This window comes from Chaetodon trifascialis, chromosome 12 (genome assembly GCF_039877785.1).
Source record: "Chaetodon trifascialis isolate fChaTrf1 chromosome 12, fChaTrf1.hap1, whole genome shotgun sequence".
Classification (NCBI taxonomy): Eukaryota; Metazoa; Chordata; class Actinopteri; order Chaetodontiformes; family Chaetodontidae; genus Chaetodon; species Chaetodon trifascialis.
This window is the reverse complement of record NC_092067.1, coordinates 12,477,636-12,495,509: the sequence shown is the minus strand read 5'-3', so window position 1 is coordinate 12,495,509 and position 17,874 is coordinate 12,477,636. Positions and strand designations below refer to the sequence as shown.

Below are 17,874 nucleotides of genomic sequence, written 5' to 3'. Positions count from 1 at the left end.
AACTTGTCACACTGCACTTTGTTTAGTGACTTAGTCGGTGCAAGTTCACTGACCTGGAGCAAGCCATCAGCAGGCTACAACATCAGGAAGACATTGACAGGGTTGAGGTCAGTCGAACGAGTCTTCTGAGGGGCAAATCATTCACACAAGAAAGCAGAGGGAGGTCATGGTTGTGGCAGAGGTGACCACCACACACCAGAGCCACTGGAAGATCAAGGCACTATCATACGGAAGAAGGAAGCCGGGAGGGGGTTATCAACAGCAGATCACTCATTTGGTTTGACCTTTGGAAATCCCTTTACAGCTTCCTCATCAGACTAATTTACAACACCCCAGCCTGCCTGCACCATAGCTGCCCCTCCCTGTCCAATACAAACCTTCACACAACACATCCTGCCAGCTAGACTACACTGTGTCAAAGGCACTACAGCTGGTGACGTGACCTGATACTGAAAAAGGAGGCCAAGATACTGGAAATCTGTTGGCAAAATTCTTTTCAGATGAGGAATACAAACAAGGAAAACTGGAAAAGGAACTCAGTGTTATTGTTGGTATTTCCACTTTTCACTATGAGGAGACAAAAGACAGCGATTCCAGGGGGGAGCACTGGAGGGAGCTGGATAAATGCTCCTCTCCTCGGGCAAAAATGACAGTTAACCTTGGCAGTGAGATCCCCCAAGGAGATCACCACATCCCTCCACCAGGATAGTGTTGTGGTCTTTGGCCACCAAGATGGTCTTCCTCACTGAGCTCATTATCCCATGAGAGGAGGCAGGAGAGGCTGCCTGAGGAGGCTGAGGCACTCACAAATGGCAGCTGATTGCAAGGAGGCAGGCTGAAGGGTTGTCATGTGTCCTGAGGACAACAGTGGGAGGGGGTTGGCCCTCCCAGAGGAGAGCATATCAAGCATTGGGGTTAAAGGAGCAAAACGCTGATGAGCTGCTGTCCCCGTGTGACAAGAGCACAGTTGGAGCTGCAAGAGACGGCAAAGGCGCACCAGTATGACCCTGCACCTGCAAAGTCTTCTGAGTAGTTTGGGGGCTTATTGAAATTTGTAGAATTAAGAAAAAAAGAAAAAGTCACACTGTGTCTTTCAGTCTGCAGGAATAACATCTTTTTCTCCCTCTGCTGTCTGAAAGACAGTTGTAATTGAAGAATGTGTATTCTCTGTCAGGCCTAGACCATGTTTCACAGCGGAGCCATGATTTGCCTCGCATTGCAGCTGGCATAAACTACACAAACTGATGAATTCAGTGCTTTAAATGGAGCACTGAAACCAGTTCTGAAACATGTTCCATCAGAGCTTGGGTTAAAACCCATTATTCGAGCCATCTCGAGGCATGGAGGATATTAAGTTGTGAGATTATTCTGACAAGAACCAAAGAAATCACTGAGGCAAAACATTTTCTCTGCATTTAATATATAACAGAACACATGTTACACATTACAATACCAAAGGAATGCCTCTGTTCTTGTGGACACATGTTCGTGTCTCCACTCTTTTCTAATCACAACATGAAATTCTTTCAGTGTAAAAGCATACATGTGTAGCCAATCACATGACACAATGTGCTCTGTGTCAACATATCAGAAGAACACATTGTTTCCTACAACAGACAGTGAGTAAACTGTATAACTCAATGTCTGTGACACTTAAAACGTCATCTTTTGGTGTAAAGCTGTGGCACAGACACACACACCCACGCACAGCTATTGTTATTTGGTCCCTAATAAACACTTGGTTGCTGCACACCACAGCTGCTGCCTACATGAAAGTAGTGAAACTATTCATTCATGTTGTTTGGTCACTGTAGTTTGAGCCGTCTGTGGCCTGTGTGCTGATGCAGCAGGATCAATAACACATGTGCATCCTTTCCATCATGAGCACTGATATAGTGACAAAATATAGTGTGACAGTACAGTGTATTACATAATACTGTACTTTGTAGAAGAGACAGGAGCGACGTCTGTCTGCTCTTCGAGCTCAGTAGTCCCAGCTGAAGCCTCCAGACAATATTTAGAAAGAGTCTGAACCAAAAGAAAACTGAGAAGTTTATCATTTCAAATGTAGATGATGTAAATCACTTGTAAGATCAACATTTCAGCTTTCTTTACAGGAACGGTTTGACATATTGGGAAATAAGCTTATTCGCTTTCTTGCAGAGGGAAGGTCTCATGTCTGTATGCTAAATATGAAGCTAAAGCCAGCATGTGATTATTCTATCTTAACTTAGCTTAGATTAGCACAAGTACTGGAAGAGGATGGCAAATCACTGCACCCAGCCAAGAAATAGACTAGCACATAATCACCAATAAAACCACAACAATTCATTTTTTACTCTTTGGGTTTTGTACAGATTAAACAAACAAGGTATGTGGTATTAATTAGTGAGCTTTGGAGGTGCTGATAGGTGGATTTGGTTTTGCCTTCAGGCAGAGCCAGGCTCGCTGTTTCCAGTCTTTATACTAAGCCGAGTTAAAGCTTATCAGAAGCTGGCTGTAGCTTCATATTTAGTGGACAGACATGAGAGGATCAGTCTCTCAGCAAAAAAGTGTACTACCAAAACTATAAAACCCAGAACACAAACTTTTTAGATAATTTACAAACCTTAGTGGCATGGAAGAGCTCAAAAATGACTCACATTATTTGTCTGCAGGATTCAACTGGTGTGACATGAGGTTATGATTAACAATGAGGCAGCAGGACTAAAACACTGAGCCAGTCAGTGGCTCGACTAACACGATGAGGCAGCGATGCATGACGTGGAGCACTGAGCGGACATCAGTGTGTGAAGACTTGAATTACAACAGGAAAGAGGCAAAACAGTTCAAATGTACAGGATAGTATAAATACAACTTGATACAAAAAGATTAACATTACTCTGCTGATACTATCAATGCCCGTCAGTTTATGCACACTACACACACACACACACACACAAACACACACACGCACTCCTACATACACAGCACAGGCGATGGTTTTACACATTTATGGTCACTGTTTTGGCTTTTCAAATGAGTGACAATATTGATATGACTTCAGTACCAGCTGTTACAATAAAACTGCTTTCTAAGTGCTTTTAAATCAGTCCATCAGAGTTGATATCAGCCTGTCTTCAAGCTTCTCTACACGACTGAAGCAGTTTTCTGAAAAAAGAATGCTGGATCGTTTTTTTCTATCTGATAGTGGACACATTGATGAGGACAAATCAGCTGTAACATACGTTTACTTCGCATTATAGCCATTTATATTTAGAAACAGTGTTCAAGAAATGCTAATTGAGTTTTGTGAGTTTCAGATCTGCGGTGGGTTGTCCACAGCTACAGCAGAGTACTCAGTCTCGGACATGTTGGAAGCCTCAATGAGGCGTGCCAGGCCCGTCCTCGTGGAGTATTTAAAGATGAAGGCCTTCATGAGGTCATAGCGGTAGTTTCTGTTGATGAAGTTGTAGAGGATGGGGTTGAAACAGCAGTGGAGCAAGGACAGACACTGGGTGAGGTGTAAGGCCAAGTAGATCACATTCTCCAGGCCACAGGTCAGAGGCACCAGGCCCAGCTGAGACAGAGCATCAACCAGGAGGACGCCGTGGTAGGGCCCCCAGCAGCCCAGAAACACCACGATGTAGGCCAGGATTACCCTGCGGCTCACACGGCGCTCCTGCTCCACTGTGGAAGACGATGAAGAAGAAGTAGAGGAGCGGGTGAAAGCGCTGGCCAGCAGGGCGTAGAATACTGCAATGACAGGGAAAGGGAGAACAAAGCCCAGCAGGATGAAGCTCAGCTGCACGCCCACCATCCACTCCCTGGGGTTTTCCTCTGGGTACACAGGCCTGCACAGCATTGCGTCCCCATGTGTTGCCTTCACAGTATGCAGGAAGTAGGTGTCTGGCAGGGAGGCGACCAGAGCCAGAAGCCACACCCCTACACAAGCTCCACGGCGGATTAATTTTCTTCTCATCCCTCCCCCATTGTCTCCGTGCTTCGTCACGCTTAGGTAGCGGTCCACGCTCATGCAGGCCAGGAAGAAGATGCTGCTGAAGAGGTTGACGGAGAACAGCAGGTGGGTGAGTTTGCACGCCACCTCACCGAAGGGCCAGTGGCCCTGCTGGGCCAGCGAGCTCACCCACACAGGCAGGGTGGCGCACACGCACAGGTCTGCAACCGCCAGGTGGGCGATGTACATGTGCGTCTCATGGCGAGGGGCAGAATCTCTTTGCGCACGGACGTTTACCCAGAGGACCAGAGCGTTAGCAGCCAGGCCGATGATGAAGATGAAAGTGTAGAGGACACACATGGAGTAGAGCAGTGCGTTGCGGTTGAACGCCGTGGCACACATCATTGTACCCACACTTGATATGTTGCTGATGGTTTCGGAGACATTGGGGTCCCCAAGCCACTCAAACAGGTCCTCCAGCTCACTAGTGCTCAGACTCATTTTCCAGTGTTGGGATAGACAGACTGCACACCACCTCTGACTGGAATAGATCCTGTAAAAAACAAGACATCAGCTCATCATTTCTTGCAGCATACATGCATCTGAATAAAGATTCAACAGCTAAATGCTACCAGTTCGCCTTCTGGTATCATATTTAAGAAGCAATTTCATGTTAAATAAAGCATGGCTTATTTTACCCATGTGGACCCCAACTGCATGAGCTAATAAAACATAAAGCCACTTGTGGTATGCCACCAGATCCTGAAGAATCTTAATGTGGTTAACTTGTTAAAACCCTGCTTTCATAAATTAATAGCAGCTCTTTGTTGCCCTGTCACAAACGCAGACTCCTCTGTGATTGATGTGCAGTCAGGGAGCACTACAATAAATGTTTACATTAGCTCAACTTGCATGGAGCGCAGATTAGACATGAGGAAGTGGGATCCAGAAATCCAAACAGGGTGTATTTCCGGATCGTTCCGGGCATTCCAAGATAAAGCATTGGTCAGGGTGGGAAACCTGATGCCATTTAAGAGAATGTGTTCCCTTAACATGCTTGTTATAGTAAAAAAGAAAAAAGTTTGCCCTCTGCTCCTGAAGGAGAGAGTGAGAGAGGAGCTGTCACCACCCAGATGATCAAAGAACAGGCTACTCATAACCTTGAATACATAATTTCACAACATCTGAATCTTATAACACAGGAAAATATGCACACAATTTCAAATACGGGGCACATTAACACTACCACTAAGGTGACTGCAGCACTATGTAAAATCACAGAGGCAGCAGTTTACAGCAGTCATTGATTCTTTTGAGCCTTAATGCAAGTGAAATGTTCACACTGCACATGTGCTGTGATGTCTAACTCAGCTCCACTAACTGGCAGCCTGCCACAGTGTGAAAGATCAGAGGTGAAAGGTAATAGATCAAAACCAGAACACGAGTGGCTTAACCCTGCTGTTGCCCCAGACTGACTTGCACGCCCACAGAGTGAATTGTGTGCAGAGATCAGCAGGAGACTTGACGCCTGCAAAATGGACCGACCAAGGTTAAGAAGAGGGTCACTGACCACTGGGTGACACAGCACGCCGGAGAGCAGTGAAATGTGACCGTGTCAGACATCTGTCTGTGTGGGAGACTTGTGCCGCACACAGGATAATTGGCACAAAGTCACAGAGGATGATGAAAGAAAAGGAAAAGTGAAAATAAGTATATACAAGGACACCTGGAGCCTATTAAGATGTGCAGCTGTCAAGTGTGTGTTAGGTCTGCTTTGTTATCTGCCATCAGTTTACTTTTGTATTTCCATTTCATACAATCTTATGCTTCTATTCTGGCACATTTCAGGGGCAAATACTGTACTTCTTAATCCACAACATTTATCTGACTGCTACAGTTACTGGATACCCTGCAGCTTCACATTTTATATATAAAAAAAACATATGATCAGCTTGTAAAATACCATAAATTAAGATTAAGATACCCAACAACAGCCAATGCAAAGTAGGTAAAATAAGCTCCACCTCAGCCAGCTGCAACAGCAAAATGCTGTTTACATGTTAATGCAGAAAAGAAAAATAGTAATGAAAAGTAAAAAATAATATAAATAACATGACATGCAGGTGGGTGTACAATATTGTTGTAGACGATGCTGCACATTATTCTGCTGAGCTGCATTTTAGAAATATTATAAAGATTTGTACATGTGATTTTTGCAGTTATTTCATTCAATGTTCCCACCTGGTCTCTTTAACAATAACAGAACTCTTGCTTTTTGGTATTGTTACCTCTGCTAAGTAATGGATCTAAATACTTTGTCCCTCACTGCCTGTGATAAAGCAGCTTCAAGAAATGTCAGAAACTTGACATTTTCCTTTCAGTCATTTTGGGACACAATTCTAAATTCATTCTAATGGAGGGCTTTTCTAAAGTGAGATAAGCCTCACAATGGTCTCTGTCTAATTCCTTTATATTCTATGGAAAATACCTGGAGGTGCCAGGTAGCCCCACAAGCTTCAAGCTAATTAACCTTTTAACACCCACATCATCAGATAACAGCACATGAAGCCCATCTCTCTCTCTCTCTCTCTCTCTCTCTCTCTCTCTCTCTCTCTCTCTCTCTCTCTCTCTCTCTCTCTCTCTCTCTCTCTCTCTCTGTCTCTCAGTCTCTTTCTCCCCCTTTCACCCCGCCAGCATCCAGTTACAAATTAGCTGAAAACGTCTTTTGTTACTCAATACACACAATATAAAAGCGATTGAAGACTATTTTCATGTGCTAATGCTGCCAAGAAGAATAGCGCAGGTGCAGCATGTCTGTCAGAAGTTTCTCCTGTCAGTCTCTATTCACATGCTTTACTTTGAGATTAAAAACCTTTACTTTTTCAGACGGATTTTCGTGTAGATTGCCAGTAAAAGTGTCGCCTTGTGCGTCATTACGCACAAAAGTAGCGAATCCAGCGAAAGAGCTCAGGCTGCTGCTGACGGCGAACACATACAATGTCATTGTTGTCATTGTTGATTTCTATCAGGCTGGAAACAAACTTCTCTTATCAGATGCCAGCTTGGTATACAGTAGCGTGACTACGTGTGATCGTGTTTAAACGGGGAGGCAAATAAACCGCGCAGAGACACGCTGAGGAGATGGAGAAGTTTAAAAAATGACTTGAATGTTACTGAAATATTTCTAGAAAAACCTTTTGTCTCCGTTTCATTAACAACGCTGAGAGTATGATTTTATCCCGGTCTGCTATCTGTAATAATAACAGTTAATAAAGTTGTTAAATGTCCTTAAAATAATGTTTTCACATATACAGCACTACACAGACCTTGAGCATCTTTGGCTCTGTAAGTGTTGTTAGAAAGGCGACAAACTACCTGTTCACTCCCCTCTCCTGTCCCATATAAGCACATTTACGCAGCTTACCTGTTTTTGGTTCCTCCTCCCTCGCTGGAGCCTCTTCTTCTGAGAAACAGACTCTTTTCGTTTAAGTTTCGGCGCTGAAGGATAAATTTTACTCCTCAGCAGGGAAACTTGTGAGCGATACGCTCCTTAAATGAATCTGAGCCTGTGCCTTGCTCTGCACTTGCGGATACTCGGAAGAGCTACGCCTCCAAGGCTGGTCCTAACACTTGTGCGTATTGACATGGCGCTGCCTCAGGCGCTCGGTAAACAGTAGCCGCCCGGCGAGTTTCGGCAAAGACGCTTACGGCGCATAACCTATAATATATAGTATAACATTTTCACATTGTTAAACATTAACGTGTTACTTCATGCAGGTTTGAATATGGCGTGCACATGTCTATAATATGGCATGCACACTTAAGCACAGAGTTCTGTGGTATTATTATCATTTTATTATACAAAGGCGTCTGATATATGAACTCCTCTGTACATTGTATGCAATCCTAAGAAATTGCACAATTCACGTAAAATCCCAAAGGTTTTTAAATGGCAATCCAACCTGTTTAGATGCCACACATAATACATATTAACAGACCTACATAATAAAAACAGCATTAAACAGTATGTTGCCTTTTTTATCTGGCATATAAGTCTGTAGCTTATCATTTCCTGTTCAGTATGTATGGTATTATTATTATTCTCATGACAAACCCTTCAGGAAAATGGCTATCATGTAAGAAAAATGGAACAAATAGAGTACAGTAGAGTACATACAAACTGAAGAAACTGTTCATTTTGAAACCACCTGCACTGATTCTTCTGTAACAGACATCCTGTTCGATGTTCAGCGTTAAACTGTAATTTATGTTTTTATATGGCAAGATCCTCAACCATATCATTCCTGTTAATTACCGCTACAAAATGATGGCAACCTTTAAACCACATTATGTAGAGTAAATGTATAATAAACATAACGCACAATACACAAAAACCACATGAAACCACAGTACAAGGGCACCTCCTTGTGCTCCCTGCAGTGCCCCGCCCCAGTTACCTAAATATGAAACCAGATCTGCAGACAGTCAGTTAACCACATCTGTTGTCTTCTACTTCCACCCAAAACCAACAAACAGGTTAAACCCAACATCCAGTCCCTCAGAAGTAACTGAAAACACGTTCTGAATAACGATCGACACCAGAGACTATATTCATGATCTCAACCTGATGCCAGTTTCTGTTATTCAAATTGTTTTGAACTATCCGATCAAATAAAGATGCAAAGGGGTTATTTTTATTATTTTTATAATTAGTACAATGTTTGTCCTGAAACTCTGAACAACAACATCAGCTGCAGAAGCCTTGCTGTTTCATTGTTGTTTGAGCCTTATTCAGTCTCAGTTCATCACATCCTTTGGAAACAGCACAAAGCTGCTGGGAGGCTCACCTGCAGCTCTGGTGGCCTCACAGCTGCTCCCACCAGGCCAAGTAACCCCAAGTCCACTACAAAGACAGACTCAGAGAGAGGAAAGAGTGGAATTGATAAAAGGGTGGATGTTTTGATTATCACATCATGATGATATTCTTTGATGGAGCTCATAAGAGAAAGTAATTTTTTTTGATGTCATGCCCAGCGCTTGAAGTATTGACATGACCCAGTACAGTATGTCCGGCATGTTTGCTTATAGGAAAAAGACATCGTTGACTGGTACAGGTCCCCCTCCTGAGTTTTATCATGACTGTATGGTCTGAATTCACTGATGAAATATGGCCTGCAAGCAACTCTGACCTCATTAAAGAGCAGAGTAGTGAAGTCAGTTTCAATGAGGCTTTAAAGAAAGCTCCCACTACGCACGCATACCCATTGTCCTCCATATCAGAAGCATCAGGGGGGATTTGTAAGCCTTTTGATAAGCATCCGTAGCCCTGCAGTCTGCTGCCAACCTCTGTGCTGCAGTCCTCATTCACAGGGAAGCCAGACTGGGAACCACAGATGTTTGTGTGTGTGTGTGTGTGTGTGTGTGTGTGTGTGTGTGTGTGTGTGTGTGTGTGTGTGTGTGTGTGTGTGTGTGTGTGTGTGTGTGTGTGTGTGTGTGTGTGTGTGTTGTCTGAGAAACAGCCGTCTTGCTACTGTATACCTTCTGCTAGAAAAATTTGGGCATTAAAACAAAAGAGCAACAATAATTTCTTCACTCCAAATGCTGTAATACTTTGTGTGGATTGGTTTTGTTAAATTTCACTTAATATTATGTTACATACTTTATTTAGCCTTTAAAAAGAGCTAGATATTTCCTTCAGAGGTCAGCAGAGACCAAAAAGCGAGCTAAAAGAGAGTGAATATTGGACTTTCATAAGGTTCCTGGAAACATCCTCATACCGAAATGACTGAATGTCCATCCATCCATCCATCCATTGTCTATACCCGACTATCCTTTTCGGGGTTGTGGGGGGGCTGGAGCCTAACCCAGCTGTCATTGGGCAGAAGGCGGGGTACACCCTGAACCGGTCGCCAGTCGATTGCAGGGCAACATATACAGACATACAACCATTCACCTCACACTCACACCTAAGGACAATTAAGAATCACCAATTTTTTGGTCTGTGGGAGGAAGCCGGAGTGCCCGGAGAGAACCCACGCATGCACAGGAAGAACATGCAAACCTCACACAGAAAGGCCCAACCTGGGGATCGAACCAGCGACCTTCTTGCTGTGAGGCACGCGCACTACCTGCTGTGCACAGTGCCGCCCGACTGAATGTCTACTATCACAAATACCTGGTTACAATAGTGAATTTTAGGCACCAAATCTGCTTGGTTAAGTTTAGGAAAAACATCATAGTTCAGGTTAAAATAAGTATGACAGTTAAGCTCAGTTACTTCCATAAGTTAACTTACATTTCATACATGACATTGGTTAACATAGGCCACAGCTGACTTTTGGTTTCACAGGGGGCACAAACAGTGGTCGCCAGGATGAAAGTCCTGTGTGTGATCCTCACTATATAGTGCTTTCATACCACATCACCTCACTTTCTCCCTTGCTTCTATTATAATTACTGCTGACACAAAAGGTTGTGCAGATTGTGAAGCCCTGTGAGACAAGTTGTGATTAGCCTGTAGGATGATAAATGACTTGACGCGATACAAGTTTTGACAAAGGCTATACTAAGCTATACTAATGTTTTACGCTATTTGTGTGTTCATGCTCAAAACAACGTCCAGAGTTTTATTTGTTCACTATTCCATTACAAGTGCGTTTCCTGCATTTGTTTTTTTTTTTGTGTGTGTTTTTTTGGAGAGTGCATTCACACAGTATGGCTTCTCTCAATTTCTCCTAAAGCATTTTAGACGAGGCCAAGCTCTTCGTACACATTTTCACAAACAGGATAAACAGATGAAGAGATTAGGAGATGGGAAAGGGTAGGCGACTGCGAGAGGGAAACAGGGTGGTGGTGACGTAAGAAGAATGAGGAGGGTGGATGGGGGTGTGGAAGAAAAAAGTTGAGGAAAACAGCGAAAGAAAGATTGAGAGAGTTATTGCTAATGATTGCTGTCTCTTTTGTAGTCTAGCTCTGCTTCACGGCAGGGGGGTCTGACAGGCACAATCTATTTTCGTGCAAATCTGCATTCAGAGGGTCCCTCTCAAACCCATTGTCAACCACATCTTTACCTTCTGCAGTCGACCGCCTGCTCTGAGGCTCCCTCTTGCATTTCCCATTCCCTCACATTCCTGCTCTCCTAACCTCACTCATCTTTCACTTAATTACTTATTCATGCACAATTATCTTTCAGGAGGATTAGGGTCCGTGTGGGTGAAGCTGAGAGAAGTGCTCATAAGGAGTGCAAGGAGTGTGTGAATACGAGGGAGCAGTGGACATGTTAAAAATCCAAAGGACACAAGGTTGGCAGCTGCTGGTTCAATTGGCCTTTGTCTCTGGTTTTTGAGCCAGCGTTTTGTCATTGCTAATATTCTGTGAGCTTGTGATGAGGTGATCTTTTGTATTTCTCAGGGATATGCTCATGCAGGTGTGTGTTTGGCAGAAAGAGTGCGTCCCTGTCGGGAAATGTAGCAGTCAAGGCATTCCTCATGTTGACAAAGCATCTCTCACACCAGCCCACGAATATCAGTGAAACCTGAGAACTTCACAAATGTCAAACATGCAAAAAAAAAAAAAAAAAAAAAAAGAGAGAGAAAAAGAGAATATACTGAGAGGCTTTGTGTTAAACAGGTATGAGAAAAATTGATCTAACCTGATTGTTTTTTATTGTTGTTTTTTGGGTTGTTTTTTTTTTTTTGTCACTCAAGGATAGCAGAAACAAGCTGTTTATATGGTGAACTTGTTAGCAAACAGTTCCTTATTTATACATCCAGCACCCACAGAAATACATTAGCATTGATTTGGAGTTGGGTTTCTGGCCACCTGGCAAATAAATCTTCCTTCTCCCTTTGGATCTGCTTTCTTTACTCTGTACCAACTCCTGAGGGAAATATCCAACTCTTCAGCTGCTAAATGCTGCACGATATCGATCAACTCGTTGCTCCCTGTGTCAGTCTACCATTTGGTGCTGTGCAGGTAGCGTAGCCCACAGTGGGCTTTTTAGAGTATTTTCACTGAAAACAGATGCCAGCTGTGGCTGGAAACAACACTGACGAGAGCAGAGAGAGGAAACTGAAAAATCGTTATGAAGCGGCAGTCCACGGCCATGCTGGCGGCTCTGTGAGGCTGTACTTTAAATGCTAGCATCAGGATGCTAACACACGCACAATGATAATGTCAACATGTTGATGTTAGGCAGATATATACATTTACCATGTTCAGTGTGTTGGTTCACCATGTTAGCATGCTAATATTTGCTAATCAGCACTAAAAGCTCAAATGTCAACCTCAATGCAATAGTTGAGATATTTAGTCTTGACTAAAGTGGTGAACCAACCAACAGACAGACATCAACATCCCTTAAAAAGCGCTAATTACAGCAGCTTTAAAATCTTGTTTTTAACACTGTCTTTCTCTTGCTGCCTTTCAGAGCTCCCTCTTCGCTTTCTTCTTCTCACTGTCTCTTTCTATGACCTCAACGAATCTGTCAGTGCCTTCATGCCTAGCTGTTGACCATGACCGGCTGTGGCTCATACAGCCCATTGACTTTGTCTATCATCTCTGCACGCTGCACTAACTCAAACAAAAGGCGAGTTCTGCTTTCCCCGAGTCTTACAGGTTTCTTTTCACCCCCTCCCTCTTAGCACTCCTGCGCACACACACACCATGTTCATTAATATGAGCCAGGTCATTGGGATCATGCAGAAGATGGGTAAAAGCTGAAGAAATGTCTTGCCTTAGGGGACAGTAAGTGTCCAGCGTGGATTAGTGAATGACAGCATCTGTCCATAGGCTGCATGAGACGGTGTCCGTCTCACTGTGTTCCCTAGGGGCTGCAGCTCTAATCTAGTAATCCTATCTCAACAATCCCGATGTGTGCTTCACAACAGGCTGCCTTTCCATGCTGCTGACGCCGAGTTCACAGATAAGGTGGCTAACTTTCCCCCCCATTGTCCTGTCACACTCAATGAAAAATAGACCATCAGCACTGCTGGAATGTTTTGGAGAGGCCTGCAGCAATAGCTTCACTGGCTGCATTACTTGTAGGTGTTGCCTTGCTAGCCTGTGGCTGTGCATGAAACCCTCAGTGTTGACATACTGTCACTGGGACTCAAGTTCACGGTTTAACACGAGTTAAAAACTTTTAAGTTGCATCGATGGCAAACAGGCTGATTTAACATTAACAAAGTGATGTTCCAATTGCAAACGAGAAATGTGGAGTTTTACAAGAGCGTGACCACCGAGGGATAACCAAACACTGCAGAGTTTATTGGATACAAACACGACTCCACAGCACTCAAACAAGATGACGAATAAATAATGTAGATAAACATGCAAGCGGAATGAAGACTCGCTTTAATGGAAAGAGATCTGGATGACGATACACTGTAAATATCATGTCCTTTAAAAATGACCCAGCGGCACAAAATCATTGATCAAAATCACCAGAGCAGCATGTGATGGAACATTACCTCAAGCCATTTTTTTGCTGTCCCAGGTGGTTCCCATTCATGCCCCCCCCCCCCCCCCCCCCCCCCCACCGCAGATCACATGCACACAAGTGAACGCTGCACTGCAGGGGGATTACGGCCAGGATGTGGCGGCCCAGCCAGCATCTGGAGTTGAGCCCTGCACGCCTGGAGCTCCTGGTGAGGGGCAGGAGCACTTCTATTCATCTAGTCTTCCTTCATAGTGTCATCTGTAACCCTTAGCTTCAGCTAAATCTTTTACACACAGACAAAAACACATGAGGCCATTACAGTCTTTCGTTGTTTATACCAATATGTGACAGTGGGAGAAATATCCCAGCTAGATGTTCAAAACGAAAGCCAGAAAGAAGATTGAATCAGAGATAGAAAGGAAAGAGGAGTCAGCATCAAAGCAATGGGCTCAAACAGGAGTGAGGTGTTCACCATGTGTCTGTCTGTCCCATCACCCTGCAGGCCGTCATGGACATAGTAGATATCTGCTTCTCATTTCAATATCGAAAAGGAATTAGAGAGAAGCATAATGGCTGACAGTAGTCTTGACCCTGTCACTCTGATGCCCAAAACCTCCAAAAGCCTTCCCAGAACCTCACAGCCACACTCAAACCTCGGCCGGTAAATGCAAAACAGCTTTGCTGCCTCTCGTCAGCTTCCCAGAGCCAGGCACTCCATACATCAGAGCCTGAGCAGAGGCCAATAGCCTGATGTCCGTCCATTCATCAAAACCACGATGGCAGGCCTTCCGTGTAAGAGTTTCAAAGTTGCAGAGCGCAGGCCTGCCTGGGCCCTATCACTGCCAGCCAGCTGAGTGAAGTGCATGTCAGGAGCCTGATTTGTGAAAGTGCTTGTTTATATGTGGTAAAAACGCAGCCAGTTCCCCCGAGGACTACGCCTCCAGTGAACATTCAAATCCCTAATGAGCAAAAGATGTGTGAAAAGTCCCATTGTGGTAAAAGTTTCCTGTGTATTTTCACACTGGTGAGAGGAGAAGACCGACACAAAAGAAGGATGGAGATGAGGATGAAAAGAGCAAGGCATGAAAGACACATCCTGCAGAAGTTCATGAAAAGAGGAAGGAGGCAGAGATTGTTATTATTTTTTCACTCACGTTGCTCTCTCCTTTTTTGGACCTTGTGAAGAGCTCCATGGCTCTATTTGTGGTCCTGTTCCTCCACAGCTGTTGTACTCGACCCTTTTTATCATTTTTCTAACCAGCTGTTCAGGCTGGGGTCATAAACACAGAGATTTATTTTTGATGCATACAACACACACACACACCTACATTTTCAGATATTTATATATATATATAAGTAGTTTATGCCCTGAATTTATGAGTAAATGAAACCATAAAAATACTTTATTATCTCCTGTCACGCAAAGGCAGATTAAACTGAAATATTTTGTCTCAGGTACCAGGAAGCTATTCCCTGAACTAACACTATTTCAACAATGTTCAACATTCGAGAAAGGTAAAACATAAATACGTGTTTTCTTAGACTATCAATCTCTTAAATTGTCTTTTTTTTAACGAGGGCTGTGGGAACTTATCAGTGTGCTGCAAGAAAAGCTTGATTTAAGAGGCTACTGTGATTAGTGCAGTTTGGGGGATGATTGTGCTCAGATGTCAGAGTGAATTCCTCACTTTCATAATCATGGGGAACGTACAATGGACACTCTGTGATGAGAAGGTAAAGGGGGCACTTAGAACTTCAGTCAAAGCATGAAGGGAAATGCCAGTGTAGGTCTTCATTAAAAAAACCTTTCCTGCTGCCAATCTTAATATAACTGCCCTGGACTGCGCCTCACTTTCCTTGTGTGTGTCCAAATGGACACACACACACACACACACACACACACACACACACACACACACACACACACACACACACACACACAGGCAAAGCTCAACAAGCTGTGGTTTTCGTTGAGGTATAATTGATTGGATTTTAATGTAGCCCCTGAAAGAGGGAGGGGATGGCTGATATAAATAATTTCCCTCATTTCTGAACTGACCTCTTTTTCTCCTGCACTTTGCCATCTCTCTCTCTCTCTCTCTCTCTCTCTCTCTCTCTCTCTCTCTCTCTCTCTCTCTCTCTCTCTCTCTCTCTCTCTCTCCCTGTCTGTCTTGGGTCATAGTGTTTAATGGCTGGCCTGTTGTTAACCCTGTGACATCTGGTGCAAACACAGGGACCCATTTAAGGCCCAATCAAAACACCCAAAAGTCAACGAAGAACAATCAATCACATCTGGCTCAAGTTTATCAGTCAAAGCTCACCTCAGTTTTAAGGAATCGTGTTATGTTTACATTTTTAAGTTTATTACAGTCCCCATCAGGAATAGTTTGACATTGTTGGAGATACACTGAATTGCTTTCTTGCCAAGAGTTACATGAGAAGATCAATACCAGTCCCATGCTTGTAAATATTAAGATACTGCTAACAGCCTGTGTGTGTAATAGCTTAGATTTGGATAAAGACTGGAAACAAGGGAAAACAGATATCTTAGTTCTGTCCAACAACAAAATCCACCTACCAGCACCCCTAAAGCTCACCAATGAACATGGTATATCTCGTTGTTTTAATCCTTGTGAGCAGTTGCCGGACAACCACCAGACACTCCAGGCAGTTATTTTGCTTGGAGAAAGGATGGTGCAGCACGTAAGCCCCCCAGGAAAAAAACCTACAACATGTCGTTTTCACACTTTCTACAGAACAGTGGTGTTAATTTATAACATGTAAATTAGTGGGAAGCTGTTAGATGGATTTTGTTAGAGCAGTAGCAAGAATAGTATCAGTCTTCTCATGAGAGGAGCTTCAGTCTTGGAATAATTCAACTTCAAAGTTTGATTATTTGGTCCAGGTAAATAAGCATTTTTTATAATGTTAGTTAAAGAAAAACTTTACCTAAGCCTACATTAATCAAGTCAGTTCCTGTAGGGAAAAGGTTATTGGTAGGATCTGTGGCGGCAGTTTTGTTCACTGCTGCCTCACATCATAAGAATACAGAACATTATTGTTGTGGTAGCAGACCCCCCCCATCTGAAATCAACTCAACTCTCAGCAAGAAAATGAATAAATGTATTTCCTGCCAAACTATTCCTTTAACACAATCCTAGCTCAATGTTTAATCTCCGCATGCACAGTGTGTTTGGTGAAAAGGTTGGTTATCCACTCAACCTTCAGGCTTCGTCTGAACATTTTACTGCTATTTGTTTATTGCTGTTGTGTGTATTTGAGCTTTCGGAAAAGCAGGACTGCTTTTCCGGAGACTCTTGTTCCATGCCTGGTATACGATGGTGCCCACTTCCTCCCATTGAAGTGGCCAAAAATGGCCTTCCCTGCAGCCGGGGTGGGAGAACTGGGATGGACAATGGGGGAGCAGGATGGACACCAGATCAGAAACTGTGATACATAAACAGTCAATGCCCCCAAACCTAGCAATGCTAACTCAAAGGCTATAGTTTTCAGTCTGGGACAATGATGCACATAGAAAAAAGAAAGCTCAAACTGACAATAGTAGGATTTGTTGTTGTTACCGTGTAGATCTGGGTGGATTTTAATTATAAGGTTGAAGCTAATTAGCGCATAATGATTCACACATTTCAAACACTTAACTCTCAAGACATTTTTAACCACACTGTCATCTGCAATGTGGGAAGAGAGTGTTTAGCCCAGAAGCGTCAAGCCTTCGCACAATATTAAATAACAGAAATCAGATTTCTTCATTTGGTGATTGGTTAACTGGTTAATTTCTTCTGTTTCTGGCAGCAAGTGAAAGAAATGATCTGAAAACATCCTGGCTGCAGCAGTGACAGGTGATCATGAAGCTGAACCTGACTCAACACAAACAAACACATGGTGACTTTGTGTGAAATGTGTACACCATCAAGTCCCTACACATCACAGACCGTGGCCTGGACATCACAGTGCAAGGCCATTTCCTTAAGTGCACCCCCTCCACCCCACCCCCCCATCTCATTTCCTCCATACCCAAACAAAAGCGGCTTCTCTGGGAAAAGTGCTCAGCCACTTGTGTTCCTGCAGAGCAACAAACCCGCTCGCAAGCAGACTCTTTGGTCGTCAGCATGTCTGTACACAGTGTACAGAGCACTTCAGCTTCTCTCTGATGGCATGAGGCAACTGTTTGACTTGTTCAAAATAACCAGTTCAAAACAAAGTCCAAGCAACTTAGCTCACCCAAACATTCAAGTCGAAGTTTCCACAAGAATCAGCGAGAGATGAAGCTTTATTGGGCTTGCAGAACCAAAAGCGCAGTGTTCATCACTACCCTCAGGCTTTGATCTGGCTGCTGTGTAGGAGTGGTTTCCCCAGGTGGGTTCCTACTGTCTGAACAAACTCCTTGTTAAGCATGTTTCAGATGCTCATCAGACTTCAACGGGAAACCTTTCTCCCCCAGCAAAGCAGTCTGAGTAAAAGGGAGGGTGGTGTCTCC

The 17,874-nt window shown here is 43.6% G+C and overlaps 1 protein-coding gene across 1 annotated transcript; it reads right to left on the bottom strand.

The window, feature by feature from the left end:
* Positions 1-1,401: 1,401 nt before the first annotated feature.
* On the bottom strand, positions 1,402-7,499 carry LOC139340567 (atypical chemokine receptor 3-like). The gene is made up of 2 exons (XM_070976471.1): positions 7,362-7,499; positions 1,402-4,490 (listed from the first exon to the last, which is right to left on the bottom strand). The coding sequence occupies exon 2, from the start codon at positions 4,436-4,438 to the stop codon at positions 3,299-3,301; it is 1,140 nt and encodes a 379-aa protein (XP_070832572.1). The 5' UTR covers positions 4,439-4,490; positions 7,362-7,499; the 3' UTR covers positions 1,402-3,298.
* Positions 7,500-17,874: the final 10,375 nt, after the last annotated feature.

Coding starts and splice junctions, on each gene's coding strand:
- LOC139340567 (XM_070976471.1), bottom strand. CDS start 4,438: ATGAGTCTGAGCACTAGTGAGCTGGAGGACCTGTTTGAGTGGCTTGGG.